The sequence below is a fragment of the Macaca mulatta genome, chromosome 6 (genome assembly GCF_049350105.2).
Source record: "Macaca mulatta isolate MMU2019108-1 chromosome 6, T2T-MMU8v2.0, whole genome shotgun sequence".
NCBI classification, from domain to species: domain Eukaryota; kingdom Metazoa; phylum Chordata; class Mammalia; order Primates; family Cercopithecidae; genus Macaca; species Macaca mulatta.
The window spans coordinates 103,874,586-103,893,886 of NC_133411.1; the positions used below are offsets into that span (position 1 = coordinate 103,874,586).

Consider the following 19,301-nt stretch of genomic DNA (forward strand, 5'->3'; position numbering starts at 1 on the left):
ACAGACCTGAGGAAGGTGGGCAGAATGGGTAGGGAGAGGAGGGCGTGGCCTCAAGAAAGAGCAGGCTGGGCCTGAGGTTGTTGGGTACCCGCATGGGCCTCTGGGCAGCACCAGGATCTGATGGGACCAAAGGACAGGCCAGTGGGCCATGTGTGGGGCCTGTGACTCCGAGTCAGCAGAGAATATGCCTGAATTACATCCTGATAGGTGCACCCTGACTTTGAAGCTGAGGACACCCGAGGCATGGAAGTGGGGTGGATGTGGGGGCAGAGCAGGGCATGGGGAGGGAGCCTGTGCCAGTCCAGGTCAGAGGTGGTGGCTTGGCCCCTGTGGCTCCAGATGCAATGAAGAGCCAAGAGGGACTTTCCTGAGGGACTTAGATGCCGGGGTGGAGGAGCACTGCAAGGTTTCAGCCTGAGTCCCTGGGAGGATGGAGTCACCAGGAGCTGAGGTGAGGAAGACTGAGTGGTGGGGGGTTGTGCGGCGGTGCAGAGGCCTGAGCTCAGTTCGGTCCCTGCAGATTTGAGACGCCCACTCCATGCACAGGCAGAGACGGCAGGGAAGGGGAAGAGGTTGCAGCTCAGGTAGCCCTGGAATGTGCAGCCCCACATGCTGGGGCACTGGGTCATGGCGCCCTCATGGCTGGGAGGATGCTTCCCTCCTGGGATGCCACAACTCCTTTAGGGCACATCGGCAGCTCCTGCGCTCACCACAGAGGGGAAGTGGGAAGGGCATCTGTCCCTATGCATGTTCTCTTTCACTTTGTCCTAGGCAGGTCCCAGGCAGCACCTCCCCTCCCAAGTGGCTCCCCTTGGCCCCTGCCCCTAGTGTTCACAGCCAGACCCTCGAAGAGGGCTGGACTCAGTGGCTCACTTCTAATGAATAGAACCAGGCAAAAGAGGTGGCGGTCTCTCCTGAGATTGGATTGGGAGGGGCTGCAGGTTCCGTCCACTGGAACTCTCCCTCTGGCTCTTGATAGGTGCTAGTTCTGGCAAAGCCAGTCACCCGCCCAGGGCAGAGGGCGGCCTGAAGCTGATGCCACGGAGAGACTGGGGCCTTCAGTCCAAGTTTGTAAGCAACAGAATCCTGCCAGCAACACAGAAGCGAGCATGGAAGCATCTCCTCCGCTGATGAGCCTGAGCCTTCAGAAGACACGGCAGCCCTGGGCAGACACCTGCTGCAGCCGCGGAGAGCCCCTGGGGCAGAGGGCCCAGTGAAGCCTGCACTCCTGGCCCAAGGAGTAATCATACCTGTGGTTTAACTGTGTGCTGGTGTGGGCCACAGTTTAGACTAACCTGTTAAGGGACAATAAAGAACAAACACACACCTCAGGTCCTACTGGGTGGAAGCTGTACGGTCAGCACGGCATGTAATATCTTCCTCTTGAATTAGAAGATTCATTGCTAAGGCTAACGATTAAAAAAAAAATACCTCTAGTTGTAGCACCATTAAAATACATGACGTGCAAAAAAAAAAAAAAAAAAAAAAAAAAAAAGAGCTATAGCTATTCTCTTCCATCTTAGCTACAGGCATATATTAATATATGCTAATTCCTTGACTGACTGAGCAATGGGCCAAACTCATGAGAACAGATGTGTGAGGACTGTCAGTGACCACCCTGACCCCAGCCCTTACATACAGACAAACTTTTCAACATAATCCGTAACCTTGGGGGTGTTGACACTCTAAATTTTATTGTTTTTAATTAACTATTTCTTTTCCCTAAACAATACCTGTTCATTGGAGAGAAAAATAGCATTACCTGTACTAAGCAAAAGAAAGGAAATAAAATGCTCAGAAACATTTACATATGTATGCAGACTCACACACACACACACACACACACACACGCACAGGCTCGCACTGTGTCTAGGACTGCCTTTTCACTTATTGGTATGTCCTGAACATATTTCCATGTCAGTAGACACTTATCCTCATAGCGGTAACAGCAATTAAATATTATTGCAGCATCTATTTTTATCATCATTTATTTAACTCGTCATGGTTGAACTGTTCGGTTGTATCTCTCGTTTTCTGTATTACAGGCAATTTGACGACAAATGACCCATCCCCTAATGTTCAATATACAAATATCTAGTGTATAAGGAGATAAGGGGTATTTGGCTAAAATACAATTCAGCGTGCCCCACCTTCTCCACATGTAATATGCTCTAAAAAGGCATGAATAATTAAATTAGCCCTTCTATTCTCCAGCACAGATCCTGAGCCCAGCGGTGGATGCGGGTGCTTAGAGCCCCGGTCTGCTCTCCTACCCGCCAAAAGGCAAAGGCCACTCAACTGCCACCTTAAGACACCCAGGATTCTCCTCTTCTTTTTTATTAATAGAATAAAGCTCAGGCTCAGTGCATGAGAGCAGCGCTCTTCGACTTTGCATTCATCAGAGTAACCTAGATGGCTTGTTTAAAAATACACATTCCCTGGCTGCGCTCGAAGAAACTGGACTTCAGTGGTTTAGTGGGGGTGTGCATAGGCCAGGTGATTCTGAGGACCACGAGGGGTTAGGGACTGCCCCGTTAATTCCGGCCAATGGAGAGATCAGACCATCCAGCATTGTCTGCAGCATATTTCTTTTTCCTCTTTTGCAATGAATATTTGATGCTCAGCGGGATGAGCCCCAGGATGAGGCACACATGAAAGAAAAATCCATGCCTCTCCATCTTTTCCCCAGGATTGCCCTTTGGTGAGACTCTCTTTTGCGACTGCTTCACTTTCCCCGGTTCACAGAACAAACCTCTTCTTAGTCTCTTTAGTTGTCTCTTATCTGTTCAACAAACACCCACTGCGCAGGACCATCCTCCAGTAAGCCGTCCAGTGGGGCCGTTTGGGAGCCCTTCTTCGTGGGGTGAGCACTGAAGGAACCGGGGCCCCATAAGCCCGTGCTTTTGTCGGGGCTGCCCCCTCTCCCATCTCAGGGTACCTGGCACCAGGCTGTTAAGCTGTGGATAGGCAACCGCACATCCCATTGGGTGTGCGTATTTCAGCACGTGGAGTTGGCCAGTGAAGCCGGCCGATGTCGGCACAGCGTACAGCAGCGCGCCTGTCCGTGGGGAGGAAGGGTCGTCCCGCCTCCCCTCCAGGCCAGTCCTGTTGCGCCTCCTCCTGCCCCACTCTGACTTTCGCGCGCCCAGGGGTCTCTGAGGGTCGCGCCCGATACCCTCCTCTACCCCAAGGCTTCTTCTCCCCAAGGGCCGGGCTGGGGACCCAGGAGCGTCACAGCCTCCGTAGGCCCCGGAAATCGCAACTTGGTCAAAGCTAAGCCTGCCGCGATCAGCTTTTCTCACCACCTTGGGGATCCACTCTCCGTCCGTCCTTCCCGACCTCAGGCTGCAGAGAAAACTTGGGGGCGGCGGTCGAGGAAGCCGCGCCCCGAGGCTCCCAGCACAGCCCCAAGAGGAATCCTGCCGGCAACAAAAAGCTGTGCGCGCGGCCGGGCGCGAGCCTCCGCGTCCAGGTGGGGTCTCCGCGCCCCAATTCCACCCCGCCCCGCATCGGCGCTCCCCGCAAGTGAGGGGTTTCCACACGCCCCGGCGTTCCCGCACACTCAGGGTCTCCCTCGACCCCCCGGGAGATGCTCCCCGCTTTCTATCCCGCCCCGCTCTGGCGCGCCCGGTAAACGATGTGACCCCGCCCCGCTGCGGTCTCCCCTCCCCAGGACACTGCCCCCGTCCCCACTTGTGGTGCTCGGGGCATCTCTAAAGCCCCCAACCAGAGTCCTCCAACCCACCCGCGAGGCTCGCGCACCAGCAACGCGGCCCCGCCCGCAGGGACCCCGCCCACCTGTGGCTCTACCCCCGCCTCTGCGGCCTCCCCCACCGCTAGCGCGGCCCCCACCTAGGACGACCCCCGCGTAGGTCCTCCTGCCCACACCCGCCCCCTCGCCAGCCCCTGCCCCAGCCCCTAGCCGTGACCCCGCCCCTAGCCCCCCCCCCGCCCCCGCCCCGCAGCCCCTCCCGTGCGCTCGGGCCCATCCCGTCACCGCCCATTGGCCCTGGGTCCGCTCAGGGGCGCCGGCCTGGCGGCGGTTCCGAGTCGGGCGCGTGCCGGCAGGGTTCCCATTGCCAGCGGCGCAGCCAGACTAGGGGCTGCCCTCCGCCTTCTCGCCATGGACGCGGACGACTCCCGGGCCCCCAAGGGCTCCTTGCGGAAGTTCCTGGAGCACCTCTTCGGGGCCCGCAAGGCCATCGGCGTGCTGACCAGCGGCGGGGATGCTCAAGGTGCGCGCCCCCCTCCCGGCGGCGAGGGAGTGACGGACGGAGGAGGGAGAACAGGGCGAAGTGGATGGGGCGACGGGGCAGAAGAGGGGGAAGCGATGGGAGGACCCGGGGAAAGGTGGGGAAGCGATGGGAAGAACCGGGGAGACGAGCGGGGAAGCGATGGGGAGAACTGGAGAGAAGCCCGTGACCCGGAGCGGCAGGGGTACCTGCGGGGCGGCGTGAGCCGGCAAGGCAGCCCCGGGGTCCTTGCCGGGTGGGGCGGAGGAGGAAGGGACACGGCGGTAGGAACCTCCGTCCGGAAGAGAGTGAGGTTTCCACCCCCTCCGGTTTATGTTTTAAATTGAGCCTGGCAGAGGGGGTCGCCTGGAGCGCCCTTTGGGGACGTTCTCCCTCAGAGCTGTAGGACAGGGCCGGGCTTCCCCTCCGAAGCGTGAGTACAGCGCGATCACTTGCTAAGTGGCCCCCCGCCCCCTAACTCCGCCCCACGTCATCCCCCAGCATGTCGCTTTTCCGTTGGAAGAGTTTAAAAAAGGGTTTCCTAAAAGGATTTAAAAAAAAAAAAAAAGGGTTTCCTGCACTAGTTGCTTTTCGGCTAGTGACGATACCGAAAACTAAAATGGGTCCCAGGCCCTCCCCGCCAGCCTCTGCGGACGGGAAGGACCAGGAAGCGGGGACTCGGGGACGTCAGCGGAGCCGGGGCGCGGGCTCTGGGCTTCCCCTTCCCTGCAATGTAGAAGCGGCTCTCCAGGAGGGGCCCGAGTCTGGGCCCACGACGCGGGCGCGCCGGGAGGACATTTAACAATGACGAGCCGGAGGTGGTGGAGACTGTGCGCCTCAGGCCCCGGGTGCACGTGGGGGCGCCAGTGCCCCGACGGTGGAGCGTCCCGATCCTTGCAGCCGCTGGATGGTAGATCCGCGCTTCCCAGGCGAACGCTACCTGGGAGCCTTAGCGATCGCGCGGGCTGGAGACGCGACGCGCCCGGAGCTGGGTTTTGATTTTTATTTTCCCGGTTCCTCCTGCAGCAGATGCGTGGAAAGGCCCGGATGGCGGATTTCCTCCCGTTTCGGGACCGCGCACTGAACAAGGATGGAGCCGGGATGGGCCCCCAGCCCACGGCCCCGGTGACCTTCCCTTCGCCCTTGAGCGCGCGGGGCGGGCGCGGGTGCTGCAGGTTGGGGCGCTGTGGGCCCCGCCCGGCCCGCCGCGGGCGCCTACGTGATGCCGGGCCCGTAGTCTCCTTGCGCCCAGGCCGGGACATCCGTCTGCCAGGCACTCCCCGAGCCCGCAGCGTAGCCTCCCCAGGCCCAGCATCCCCCGCGGGAGACCCCAGTGGCAGCGCCAGACTCCGCCCTGCAGCCCGACCCCCAGCGCCCCTGGGAAGTGCTCTGGCGTTAGCGTTCTAGTAAAAGGACCCCCCAGCCTCAGCATTCCTCCTGTAGGGTTGGATTCTCAGAGAAAGAAAAGGTGATGCAGCAGACGCTGGGATTGGAGAAATTACCAGAGTGAAGTGGAAATAGTCTGGCCAGCGTGACTTAAACCGGCCCGGAGATGTGCAAGTACCAGTGGAACCGCCTGGGGTCGGGATAGGACCCAGAGTGGCTTCTCAGTCAAAGGCCTTCAGAAGCAGAGGGAACATCTTGAGTGACTTTACCCGGGCCGCGAAAGACAAGAAACCTTTGGCACGGGAAGAGGAACCGATCTCTGGAAGTCACCAGGGCGGGTGGAAGGTCAGGGGTTCAAGGTTATTTTGGAATTTAGGTGCTGCGGTTCCTGCACGGTGGCTCATGCTTGTCATTCCAGTGCATTGGGAGGCCAAGGCAGGAGGATCGCTTGAGCCCAGGAGTTCCAGAGCAGCCTGGACAACATAGTGAGACTCTGTGTCTACAAAAAAAAAAAAAAAAAAAAAAACACGAAAGAAAAACACATTAAGATGCTGTATGTATTGGAAAATATTTATGGGTCATTCTTTTGAGCTTCATGTCCAAAAGCTTGCTAAAATGCTTGGGAGTTTGTGTACAGGCATGTGAGATTAGGATACATTGGCAGAATCGCGGTGTTCTCTGTTATCCTGGTTTTGCCACCCGGGAGGAGTTACACATATTGAAGGTTAGTAAGTCCACGCCTCTTCTCTTCTGGGGAAAAAGGTACTTTGGAAACCAATATTATGTGGGAACGTGGCTTGGTTGGTACAGCCTTGGCTTAATGGGAGACAGCTGCCCTCAGCTCTGCAGGTGGCATCAAATACGGTGGCCTCGAGCCCACATGGGTCACACCTGGGCTGTCCCTGGGGAAGCCCGCCACGGCGGGTCACCTGGGCATTCTTTCCCTGGCAGAGCCGAAGTCACAATTTTTTTGTAGACTCTAAAGAGCTTTACCCTTCCGAGATATGATCTTGAATCTTTTGGAGCATTTGGACGCATTTCTTTTAAGGAAGTTCACCTCCAGATGTGCTCAGACGGCCTGGTCTTAGCTGCCACAGATTTACAAATTCTTACAGTAAGTAGGTTATTCCTCGAGAATTTATCTGTTGTGCCCCCATTCTTTTTGCCATTTTATTCTGATTCTATATTAGTACTTGATTTTCCCTGACATAGAAGACTTGCCTGTAGCTAGAGATCAGAGAACATATTCACATTCGAGTATTAATTTCAGGGGAATTATCTGTCAGATGTGAAATTATGGTAAAATTCCATATATTAAAATGACCATAGCTACCATTTGTTGAAAATATTTTGTATACTAGGAGCTTTACAATTCTTATCTCCAAGCCTAGATACATGATCCCAAGAGAGGCATGCCCTCATTTTGGAAGTGGGGAGAAAGACTCACAAAGAAAAATAACTTAGGTAAGGGCATGAGGGGCATACGTGATTGTGGTAGGAGCAAAACAGATCCTAATTCCAAATATTGTACTCTCCCTTAGACCATGAAGAGTGCTTATGTCTGGCTCTGTCACCCAGGCTGGAGTGTAGTGGTGCCATCATAGCTCACTGCAGCCTCAAACTCCTGGGCTCAAGTGATCCTCCTGCCTCAGCCTTCTGAGTAGCAAGGAAGACAGGAATGCACCATCATGACCAGCTAATTGTTATGATGATGATGATGATGATGATGATTTCTGTAGAGACAGGATCTCACTATGCTGCTGAGACTGGCCTTGAACTCCTGGCCTCCTCTAGTGAGCCTCCTGCCTTGGCCTCCCAAAGAGCTGGAATTACAGACATGAGCCATCATGTCAGGCCTCCACCATACTTTTCATGGGACTTTCTTGGTGAAGCTCCTTAATCTAGTTAATGCTCAAAAGTGAACAAAACCCAACTTGCTCAAAATTACACAGATATTCTTTGGGTGGTTTTGTGAGGGGAATGGAAAATAACTTTTTATAGCGATAGGAGTCAAGGTGGCAAAAAATCATATTAAGGCTTAATACCAACGCGATGGGCTGCTTTTCTTCCCCCAGTAGAGTTCATATTATTTAATTATAAGGTAAAATTGAAAATCTCTTTCCTGTATTCCTGACTCCCCAGGCCTTGAATGAAGAAAGTATTTCTCAGGCTTGGTTTTTTTTTTGTTGTTTTGTTTTGTTTTGTTTTTCCTACTTCTTTGGGTATCTTCTGTCTCAGGCTGTGGGATTTTTTGTTTTTTGTTTCCCCCTGCTTCTTTGGGTATCTTCTGTTGTCCCAAGACATGTCTGGAAACTTAAATTGATTTTCACTCAATCTAAAATAAGCTCCCCAGCTCTTGATCACGGACTGATCATGACTAAGTGCCCACCGCCACGTCACGCGTGCCACACACCAAGAGTGACTCATTGTCTTAGTCACAGGTTGTGGCTTCTGCAGGGCCTGATGCCTGGTGGAGCTGAGTGTACTGGGAAGTCCAGGTGCATCCTTAGGGTGGGCTGGATGCGAAAGCAGCGTCCTTTTTGCCTGTGGTGACAGGAACATCAATACAGTATTTATAGAAAGTTCATATAAATTGAGTATCAACCTTTCCAATCCTAGTGAGAATAGCTAGCGTTTAGTGACTCTCTGTTATGTGGCAGGCCCTCAGTGGTGCTGGGCACTGACTTATCCCCACTTTACACATGAGCAAGGGATGCCCGAGGTGTTCCAGCTTCCCTGAGTTCACAGAGCTCCGTGGTGTGGCCAGGCCCTGTGGCTGCAGCAGGGATGTTCAGTGCTGCGTGTAGCTGTGTCTTCGCCGTGACTTTCCCGTGCCCAGCACCACGCCTGGCGCTTGACAGGAACACAAATGTTTGCTGCCTGCCTCCCGCCTGGAATCTCCAGTGAGGAGCAGGAAACCAGGGCTTCTAGCTGTCTTCTTCATTCATGAAGTCCTTTAGAGGAATTCAACCCTCTCTAATCAAAAGTACCCAACATCCTCAGGTCAATATGTATACACTGTTAAGACTTCAAGATTAGTACCTTAAAACCGAAGTCAGAAGTGTGAGGTTTCAATTGACTGGACATGCATTAGGTCAATGACATACATATTTATTGGACACCAGGCTTGATCCCCACATGGGCACCTTTGGTGTCTGAAGCAATATTCCTTGGGTGGTTTTGTGAGGGCAACGGAAAATGACTTTTTATAGCGATAGGAGTCAAGATGGCAAAAATGATATCAAGGCTTAGTACCAATGTGATGGGCTGCTTTTCTTCCCCCAGTAGAGTTCATATTATTTAATTATAAGATAAAATGGAAATCTCTGAAGCAATGCTTCGGAGCCCAGTCGGATGGAAGGGGAAACTGAGAACAGTGCCGTTTCGCCTCACACAGCTACGGCGCCCCTCACCATCCTGTGCACACACATTCTTTGATGGGATCTTTTCAGTGTAAAGTGCAGTAATTGATTTTGCAGAAATTACTGGATCTGGGAGGCAGACGATGAGTGATGGTGTCACCCCATGGCACAGTGGGAGATTTATGTGATGGCATCATTTTCTATGAATGCAGACCGCTTTGTGTGCCATTCTCGGAGGATCCTTCGAAACTAGACATTTTGTCATCTTTCAAAAGAAGCAGCTTTCCCTCTTGGTTACAGAAAACTAAAAGCTTTTGATACAGGACTCCAACCTTTTATCAGGGAGAATCAGGGCTCTTTAAATAAGCTCTACCAATCGGATGGGCCATCAGAAACAATTAAAATTAGAAAGATGAAGATACAGTAACAACGTGGTCAGGGCAAACGTCAGGATACCAGATTGCACGTTCACAGTTGCCTTTCTGCTAAGAACGTGCGGGAGAATATGGAACAGAGGGCCATGTGTCAGTAGTTGGGTTGCTTTTTGTGTTTCTTTTCTACAAGCCCTTTCTGCTGTTGTGTTTGTGTTTATTAGAGAGTATTAGAGAGTAGCTGCCAGAGGCTGCCGTTTCCCTCTCCACTCCTCGGTTCTCTCCATCTTCACCCCCAATTCCCAGTCCTTTGTTTGGAATTAGTCATTGTGCTTGTCAGGATGGAAGAGGCAGCCAGACACATGGCAGACCAGAGCACTGAGAGGCAGAGACTTATAAGTCCTGCCCTGGCCCTGCAGTCTGGAGTGCTGAGATAGGGTCTCGGTGTTTTCCTCTGCAGAATGGAGGCATCACTCGGTCTCTGTCTTCTCTCCCTGTCTCTTTCTTCACTCCCCTCTTCCCTAACACACATCCACAGTGAAAGTCTTCAGGAGGCAAAAGAGAAAAGGCTGGACTGTGCTGGGTCCCCCAACCCCAGGGCCCATTTGCTGTCTTCCCAGCTTCCATGTGCCCAGAGCCACCTGGGGGAGCCTTCGGAGGTACAGATCCTGACTGTGTGGGTCTGAGTGAGGCTCCGACTCTCACCGGTAGGGGGAGGGCGCCGGTGCTGCGGGTCCCCCTGGGGCCAAAGGGGTGGTTTGCAAATCGTGCAGATCAGCTTCTCCACTTCTCCAGGTTTCTCCAACGTGAGATGCTCCCAGGAGTCCTGTGGGATTGTTTTCTGACTTTGACCAGGATTTTGACGGAGAAGATTCATTAATATAGGACCCCTTGTCTTAACGTACATATGTAAATGATCTGATCTGAAGTTTTCTGAATGGAAAATGATTGAAAGGTTGGCATGCAGTAGACTTGGGGAGTCATTCCTTCATATCTTTTCAGCTGTGTCTTACTACAATTAAGATTTTGTTTCTGTGTGTGGGGGATTTTTTTTGAGATGGAGTCTCCCTCTGTTGCCCAGCCTGGAGTGCAGTGGCTTGATCTGGGCTCACTGCAACCTGTGCCTCTCGGGTTCAAGCGATGTTTCTGTCCCAGCCTCCAAAGTAGTTGGGATTACAGACTTGCGCCACCATGCCCACCTGGGTTTTGTGTGTGTGTGTGTGTGTGTGTGTGTGTGTGTGTATCTTTAGTAGAGATGGGGTTTCACCATGTTGGTCAGGCTGGTCTCGAACTCCTGACCTCAAGTGATCCACCCGCCTTGGCCTCCCAAAATGCTGGGATTACAGGCTTGAGGCACCACACCTAGCCTTATTTCTGTGTTTCTGTAATCATTTCACACATTAACGGAGTGCTTTCGGTGAGTCAGGGCAGGCTTTAGGCAAAAGAACCAAGCCCTTTATGCCCCTGGAGCTCTCACTCCTGCATCGAGGCGTGGGTACAATGTGCCTGTAGCTGGACCTGAGAAGAAAAACTCCTGTCTTATGAAAGGGCCCAGGGGAGCCTCTAGTTGGGGCCCTTTGACCTGACCCCATGGTGAGAGAGGAGTCGGTAGAGGAGGGTGACCCAGAGGAGGACTTTGGATTTGCCTTCAGGAAACTGGGAAGCAGGTGGAGGGAAGCAGACTGACTGGGAAGCAGACTGACTGTCTCCGATAATGGTGGTTCTGTAGAGAGGAGAGGACAGGAGGGGAGGTTGTGAGTTTAGGGTCTCACAAGGAGCGGCCACAGATGGAAGCTTATGGGGTGGGGCATGTGGCAGGGCAGCCCTGTGCCCACAGACATACCCTGCCGAGGAGACCCAGGGACTTGAGTGTGTCAGGGCGTGGGGTAAATGGGCACTCAGCTACTACAGCCGGAAGGCAGAGCGTGTGAGCTGCGACAGACACGGGCAGATGGGGGTAAAAGGAGAGTCTTCCCAGCAGTGCTTAGAATAGCAGGAACTGGGAAAACCAGCAAAAAACTATCAACAGGAGATTAATGAATCCATTATGGCACCTGGAATGGAAGGAATTATTGTCAGCGTTTAATAAGGAGCTTTGTGCTGGTCGAAAGTCAAGAGATGCACAGTACACTCAAGGGCAGTATTGAAGAGCCGAATCCAGAGCAGCTCTGCACAGCAGATCCCCCTGGGGCCAGAGGGGCCGTTTGCAAATCCAAGCAGATCCCCTTCTTGGAGATTTCTCCAACGGGAGCATCTCCCAGGATTGGGGCCTGCGTGGGTGGCTTGTGTTATATATGCCATTTTAAATGATCTAGTTGCCACATTAAAGAAAGGCGGGCCGGGACGGGGGGACACTGGGTGCCATGACTCATGCCTGTAATCCCAGCACTTTGGGAGCCCAAGGCAGGTGGATCACTTGAGCCCAGGAGTTTGAGGCCAGCCTGGGCAACATGGAGAGACCCAGTCGCTACCAAAAATACAAAACAATTAGTCGGATGTGGCGTTGCACACCTACAGTCCCAGCCCCGTGGGAGATTGAGGTGAGAGGATTGCCTGAGCCCAGGAGTTGGAGGCTGCAGTGAGCTGTGACTGCACAGGTTCACTCCAGCCTGGGCAACAGAGTGAGACCCTATCTAAAGGAAAAAAAGTAAAAAAAAAAACAACAAAACTGTTTTATATTCAGCATTCAGCCCACTATTTTGATAACAATCAGTTATTGTGTTGATTAATATTTTACACCGTTTTCCATACTAAGTCTTTGAAATCCATTGTGTAAAGAATCTTAAAGTTCATCTCCATGTGGACGGGATGCACTTGGCCAGCGACTCCTCTGAGGGACAGTGTGGTCACGGCGATGGGTGGCGTGTCCTGCCTGTATGTAGAAGGTCCCCATGTGGGTGTTTCTGCGAAGGCCCTGAGGGATGTGCAGGGGAGGGCCGACACCGTCCCAGCCACGCAGAGGACCCTGGAATGCAGCACGCTGCCAGCGCGCCCCTGCCCCAGACCCTCTGCTGCCTGAGCTCTTTCCCAGATGTCCACTTAACTAACCTCCCTCCCCTTCTTCCCTTTCCTTCTTTCCCCAAACGTCACTCTCAGGCAAGTCTGCAGGCTCTCCGATTGTCAATGGCAGCCCTTCCTCATCCCCACCCTCTTAACACCCTCACCCCACTTGTTATTTTTCTCCTTAGTGCTTATGGCCATCCACCACTGGGCATCATGCATTTGTTCACTGTGTTTCTTGCTTTCGGGTGTCTCCTGATTGGAACAAGCTCCGCCAGGACCAGAGACTTTCCATTTTGTCACTTACACATCCACATAGCGCCTGGCAGCGGTGGCGCTGGGGACACCTGAGGTGGACAGTGAGCCGGTGGTTGAGTGAAGGGCACTACAGATTTATCTCAAGCCTTCCCCTGACCCTACCGGAAGACACGGTGGTCTGCACAGTCCAGATAGTCAGAGAGGCCCCCGGCTGGGTAACTTTGACCCGACGGGGGTGGGGAGGGGGGAAGAGCACGTTGACAGAATCCCCCCTTGGTATCCCACCTCCCCATGCCTACATAATCCCTACATTGTCAAAGGAGAGACCCCTAGAAGGAGCTTTGGCAGCAGGAGTGAGATCAGCGCAGTGTAAGCTAATTTTCTGACAAACCAGTGGCAGCAGTCAGCAAACTGACTTTATTTCTCAAAAAGAATGTATCATCGAAATTAACAAGTGAGTGATCAGTAGTGTGGGAAAATTCAGGAAAAGCAGTTCAGTGCTGTGAGAGAGGGCGAGGCAGGGAGCTTTATTACTCCAGACAACGGAGGAGGTAAAAGGATAGAACTGGATTATTTCATTAGATTTCATCTATTCGGTTTTTTTTTTTTTTTTTTTTTTTTTAGACGGAATCTCGCTGTGTTACCCAAGCTGGAGTGCAGTGGTGGAATCTCGGCTCACTGTAACCTCCGCCTCCTGGGTTCAAGGGATTCTCTTGCCTAAGCCTCCCAAGTAGCTGGGACTACAGGTGCATGCCACCACGCCCGGCTCAATTTTCTTTGTATTTTTAGTAGAGATGAGTTTCACCCTCTTAGCCAGGATGGTCTCAATCTCCTGACCTCGTGATCTGCCTGCCTTGGCCTCCCAAAGCCCTGGGATTACAGGCATGAACCATCGCAGCCAGCCTATTCCTTCCTTTTTTTTTTTTTTTTTTTTAAATACAGTTTAGATTTTATCAGAGCCGAATCCCAGGAAACTGAGATTTGTAAACTGGGATATCCAGCTCCTCCAAGTAGCCAGGAAATAAGGGTGACCTCAGTCATTCTTGCTAGACCCTGGTGTGGGCCGTGAATGACTCTGACTCAAGGAAGAAGCGGTCTTGTGACTCTCTTACCCTCACTGTGGTTTAGTAAGAAGCTGTTAAAAAGTGTGTCATGTGAAGAAAGTGATTTAATAATTGGTCAGAGTAATGACCACGTATTTCCTATGTAACCACTCCCTCGTTATCTCCAACTTTATCTTTGGTTCTCATGACAAGATTATCACTTCCCTGAAAACTGGGGTTTTTGCAAATGACGAAGAGGTGTTTTTCCAAATGGTAAGGTTCTTCTTTGGTGGGAAGATGTTTTCTCCTGGAAATCCTTAGGAAAGTTATTCGGTTCTTGGGTTGGGCTCCCAAAGCCAAAACGAAACGAGATGGATTATCCCCAGGATACCTGAGCTATAAGGACAATCTGTAGCTTGAGTGTGGAGTGAAAGACACTGAAACTGCCCTTTGTCCCAAATAGCTGTGTGCTGGGGCTCTAGAGAGCCCTAAGGAGATGGTGAAACAGGTGACGTTTACCTGTGAGGCTGAAAGCACTCATTGCCAGGCTGTGAAAGCCCGCACTGCAAGTGTGCATGTCTTCCTCCCTGTCCTGTGGGTGACAGAGCCTGCCAGTAAATGTTGGTGCATTTCCTTCTTACTTTTCATCCAACCATGTTCTCCTCCAACCTAACCCCTCACTGAATGTTCCTGGGGCTTCCTCAGGTTTCACCCTGCAGGGCCCAGCAGGAGGCAGCTGATTTGCAGTCCTCACCATTCAGAATTTCAGAAGGAGGGCTTAGAACCACACAGGCTCCACCCCCAGGCAATAAAGTGAGCATCTGGCCTCAGCAGGCATTATTTTCCTTCAAGTTCCCATTGGTGACTCTAAGGCACAGGCATTGTAATAGAGGAAATCAGGAAGTCTTGAAAGTTAAAATGAAATAAGACTATGGTTTACACTGCAGCTTCACCACTTCACTAAGGTCGTTACCTTCCAGTAATCAGTTTATCCCCCTCAGAGCCTCAGCTTTCTCATCCCTCCAGCGAGGTGTCAGGAGCTCTGCGGGCTTCCTGTGAGAATTATCCCGGTGAGGGCTCTGGCTGTGGGTGTGCAGTCAGTAAGGGACGCCCTACTAGGTCCCACCAAGTGCTGCCAGCCCCTGAGCTCAAGGATGACACGTGAAGAAAAGCCCTTCGCAATGTAGGGCTCCATCCCACCAATGTGCAAGTGAATAGAAGTCCTTTCAGGACCCAGTATTGTGTATTTTTAAGTGTGGTGCCCTGTCACCTGGAAATTGCTAGAAATGCAAGTTCCCAGGCTCCCTCTCCACCTGTGAAACCCTGGGGGTGGCCCAGCTACCCAGGGTGCGGTGGCCACTGCTGGTGATCTCCTGCTGTGGGGTGATGTCACTGTTCTTTCCGGGAGGGTGCAGGTGGACCCAGGGGTGGGAGGTGGGGTGAATCCCACAGGGACTTCAGGGACTGAGTTTAGTGCTGGGGTTCATTTTTACTCTGCACAGGAGTCTCCTGGGGTCACCTTGTGTATCATGTCCAGCCTTTTTTTTTTTTTTTCTGAGACAGTGTCTCGCTCTGTCACCCAGGCTGAAGTGCGGGTGGTGCAATCTCCACTCACTGCAAGCTCCTCCTCCCGGGTTCACTCCATTCTCCTGCCTCAGCCTCCTGAGTAGCTGGGACTGCAGGTGCCTGCCACCATGCCCAGCTAATTTTGTATTTTTAGTAGAGGTAGAGTTTCACCATGTTGGTTAAGCTGGTCTTGAACTCCTAACCTCAGATGATCTCCCCACCTCGGCCTCCGAAAGTGTGGAAATTAAAGGCATGAGCTACCATGCCCACTGGGCTAATTTTTAAGTTTTAGAGATGGGTTCTCACTGTTACCCATGCTAGTCTCAAACTCCTGGCCTCAAGCAATCCTCCCATCTTGGCCTCCCAAAGTACTTGGATTTGCAGGCATGTGCCACCACACCTAGCCAAACATTGATCTTTCATTTTAAACTTCATCTAGAGATGTGGCAAAAACCAAAAGAGGTATTTGTTAAAATACTTTATAACCCTAGTACAGTAATAGAGTAATCCAACTGACAATTTCACAAAACTCAATTTTTGGCAACAAGTTCAAGGTTATACATGTTAATAAAGATAACATTTATTCAACCAGAGGAAAAAGGTTACAATGATAGAATTTATCTTTTTCTTTACTATGTTGCCTGAGCTATGGTTAAGGTTTGGGGAACTGGTATCTTAAAGAACCTTCAGAAATTTCTCATTCTAGAATTTAGAAACAAACTTTACACTCTCGGGGTTGACAGAATCCAGAAGCAGTCACCACCCCTAGTTTCCAGATGCTACTCTCCAAAGGCCCTTCCCCACTAGCCACAGAAATCAGAGCTCCCTGGGAAACAGACAGTTGAGCCTCTGGAGCAGGGAGGGCCTGGCTGTGCATGCTTTAGGGAGGTGGGAGTGGGGGCATAGAAACCAAAGGAGTGAGACCAAAATGGGCCAACAGCTGTGGCAAATGTGGGAATAAAACTAAATTCCATCTGATCGCATAGTCTCAAATATGTACATATACAGAAATATTTCTGTGAGGTCACAGGGGTAATAAAAAACAAAACAAAAGACTGGGGGGGAAAAGAAGAAAAGAAAGAACTCTCTTCTCCATGTTGGGCGCAATGAGTCACGCCTGTAATCTCAGCACTTTGGGAGGTCAAGGTGGGCAAATTGTTTGAACTCAGGAGATCGACACCAGCCTGGGCACCACGGCGAGACTCTGTCTCTACAAAAAAAATATAAGCACTAGCTGGGCATGGTGGTGCACACCTGTAGTCCCAGCTACTCAGGAGGCTGAGGTGGCCCAGGAGGCTGAGGCTGCAGTAAGCTAAGACCATGCCACTGTACTCCAGCCTGGGGGACAGAACCAGACCCTGTCTTTAAAAAAAAAAAAAAAAAAAAAAAAAAAAAACAAAAGACAGCCTCTTCTGTCATCATTAGAGGTAGTTCCTGCACCCCCCTCCTCCTCAAACTGGACTTCCCAGGGAGAGCAGCCGCCCCTGCCTTTTCCACAGAACCATATTTCAAGATAACCCGACAGCCCCAGCTGATGTGGAGCTCTTCTTTGAAGAAGTCCAGCAAACGAATGAAGAATTACAGAATTTGAAAACTTCACAAACTCTAATAAATGATTCAGACAATAATCCTCAATGAATATGAAAACCATTAATAGGTTGATGAGAAACTCATTATCACAGGACACCAGAAACTCAAGTGCACCAGCTGCTCCGTGGCTGAAGGGAGAAAGCAGATCTTCACAAGACAGTGGCCGAGTCTCAGCATGCACCCCGCTGGCGTGAGACCCCCCCAGTGGAGGCAAGCAGGCCTCACAGGATGGTAGAATGTGGCCATCTATGCAGAACTCCCCACGAGGGACTCTGCTTCAAAAGGCACAGCCTGACTCAAACTAAGTCTTTGAATCTAAGTTCCAGTTCTCAGGAAACACAGGAACATGGCACCCAACACCACACAGAAGCAGCCAGGTCACCTGGAAAGTGAGAGCGCCCGGAGGAAACCCGGCCTGCACACTCCGCTGCCGTCTGAGAGGGTGCCCAGGAGAGACCCGGGCTGATCAGCTGTGATCTGTGGGACCCTGTGCCACAAACACTTTGAGGCCAACTAGAAAATTTGAATATGGAATAAGAAATAGGCAGTTTTAAGAAAGTATGTTTTATTCTATTAAAACTGAAAATGGCATTAGCTCATGTAAGAAATAATCCTCATGTTTTAGGGTCACAAATTCAAATATTTAGGGGTAGATGATGACGTTTATAATTTACTTCCAAAAACTTCACAAGGAAAAGGATATCTATTATGTGATAAGTGTTTAGGGGCTCATTATCCTAGTCTAATTTTCTGTATGCTTGAAAGTTTTCATAATTCTTTTTACGTAAAATAATCTTGCAAATATGTTTTTACATTAGCATTTATATGGAAATTATTAGTATTTTATATAATACATATTACTATATTATTATGATAATGACCTTATATTAGTGACATAAGAAACAAGCGATGTATCAGAAAGTGAGGATGTAATTAAGGTTCTGTGACTGCATCCACTATCGGAAGAGCACTTCTCCGTGCCAAGGACAGACTCGAAGCTTCACACACCCTGGGTCGGGGTGGGCACTATCCATGCACCCCCACTCTCCATGCAACAAAGCTGGAAGTGAGGCAAGAAGCTGGGGACCAGGACCCTTCTCTGGGGTTCTCTAAACACCGTGTTTGTAACCACCATGCTGAGCCCACTGAAGACTATCATTGTAAATGTCCAAAATCAATGTCCAAGTAAGATAGGCAAACTTAGGCCAAGAATTTTACCTACACTTAGACATTTCTTAAGCATCGCTAAATGTGAGAGAAGCCATGTCATGAAAATGTAAGAACACAAACAAGTCAACTTTTCACAATCCACCATCAAACTTTTCCAACAAAATATTACCTAGCATTGCTTGGGTGATAGTGAGTGACATGAAATTGCTTAAGCTGCTCCCATGTAAGCTCCAGGATGCAGAGTGGGTCATCCCCAGAGACCACTGAGTACGTGTGGAGGGGAAGAAGTCTGTTTTGAAGGTGCTGGGAGAATATCCTCTCATTGTTTGTCTTGAAATGTGAAGTAAATAAATAAGAATATATACATATAGAATAATACACACACGCTACATTACTTACAATATAGCCAATTGATCACATTCTGTTGCATATGCCTGTAATACTTTGCAAATAAAACTGTTCTAATGGTATTAAAATTAAAAAAAAGAGACACCCTGCAGGCATTGTTTAACACTGTATTCAATCACCATCACCCTTGCACAGGACGCAAGGATTGAGAACAATGGACTTTTTGATGTGTGTTGCAACAAACTCATAGCCGAGGGCTGTAAATCGGAGGGATCACCAGGTCTGCCTACCAGCCACGAGGGAAGTGGTGAGAAGCTGTCACCCCAACTTGAGTTTCAAGAAGACTCCTTGGAAGAAGAGACCACCAAATTGAGAATGAAAAGGTAAGAAATAGTTCACCAGCTGAGGGGGGCTATGGAAATCAGAGAGCAGGCCACCCATGAGCCTCAGGGACACCAGCACAGGCAGGTTGTCAAAGTCACAAGGGGACATGAAGACACAGACGCAGGACAGCAGCTCTTAATCCAAAATGGTCTCAAGACTCCTTTACACTCTGAAAAATTAACCCATTTATGCCTGAGGTTGCAATTTTTTTTGTAAAAATCAGACCTTGGCAATAACCTTGAGCTGTAGGATATAAATGACTCCTACAAGCTTAGGATTCCGGTAATGGAACACTAGGCACAGTTGGGTTTTAATGAGGACCCAAATAGCTTTTGATTATGTGGGCTTTTTTTTTTGCCTGTGTAGGTACCTGTGTGTGTTTATATAATTTTTCTATATTCTAAATTAAAGTTGATTAAAAAATTAAAGCATTAAAAAATACTTATGCATTAAGGTAAGCCATCATTACATGTTAATATAAATATGTTTGAAAAATACTTCTCATAACAAAGTAAAACACTGACTACTTAGAGTGATGCTGTGTTGCCTTTTTTGCGAATCTCTGTAGTGTCTGGCTCAGAGGTGAAGCTG

General features: G+C 50.5%; 1 protein-coding gene across 3 annotated transcripts; it reads left to right on the forward strand.

The window, feature by feature from the left end:
- Positions 1 to 4,075: 4,075 nt before the first annotated feature.
- LOC106995639 (uncharacterized) lies at positions 4,076 to 18,569 on the forward strand. 3 transcript variants are annotated; one of them, XR_003730470.2, is made up of 2 exons: positions 4,076 to 4,665; positions 18,522 to 18,569. XR_003730470.2 is itself a non-coding variant. In XM_028849595.2 (2 exons), the coding sequence occupies exons 1-2, from the start codon at positions 4,124 to 4,126 to the stop codon at positions 5,453 to 5,455; spliced, it is 309 nt and encodes a 102-aa protein (XP_028705428.2). In that variant the 5' UTR covers positions 4,076 to 4,123; the 3' UTR covers positions 5,456 to 6,186. The 3 variants fall into 3 exon arrangements, 1 of the variants encoding a protein (XP_028705428.2); XR_013418441.1 differs by lacking the exon at positions 18,522 to 18,569 and adding an exon at positions 5,676 to 5,799; XM_028849595.2 differs by lacking the exon at positions 18,522 to 18,569 and adding an exon at positions 5,259 to 6,186 and having other exon boundaries at positions 4,076 to 4,235.
- Positions 18,570 to 19,301: the final 732 nt, after the last annotated feature.

What these genes read in the sequence shown, in the direction of transcription:
- LOC106995639 (XM_028849595.2), top strand. Translation starts at nt 4,124, where the DNA reads ATGGACGCGGACGACTCCCGGGCCCCCAAGGGCTCCTTGCGGAAGTTC. An exon ending in CAGCGGCGGGGATGCTCAAG is followed by an intron (nt 4,236 to 5,258) that starts GTGCGCGCCCCC and finishes TTCCTCCTGCAG; the next exon opens with CAGATGCGTGGAAAGGCCCG.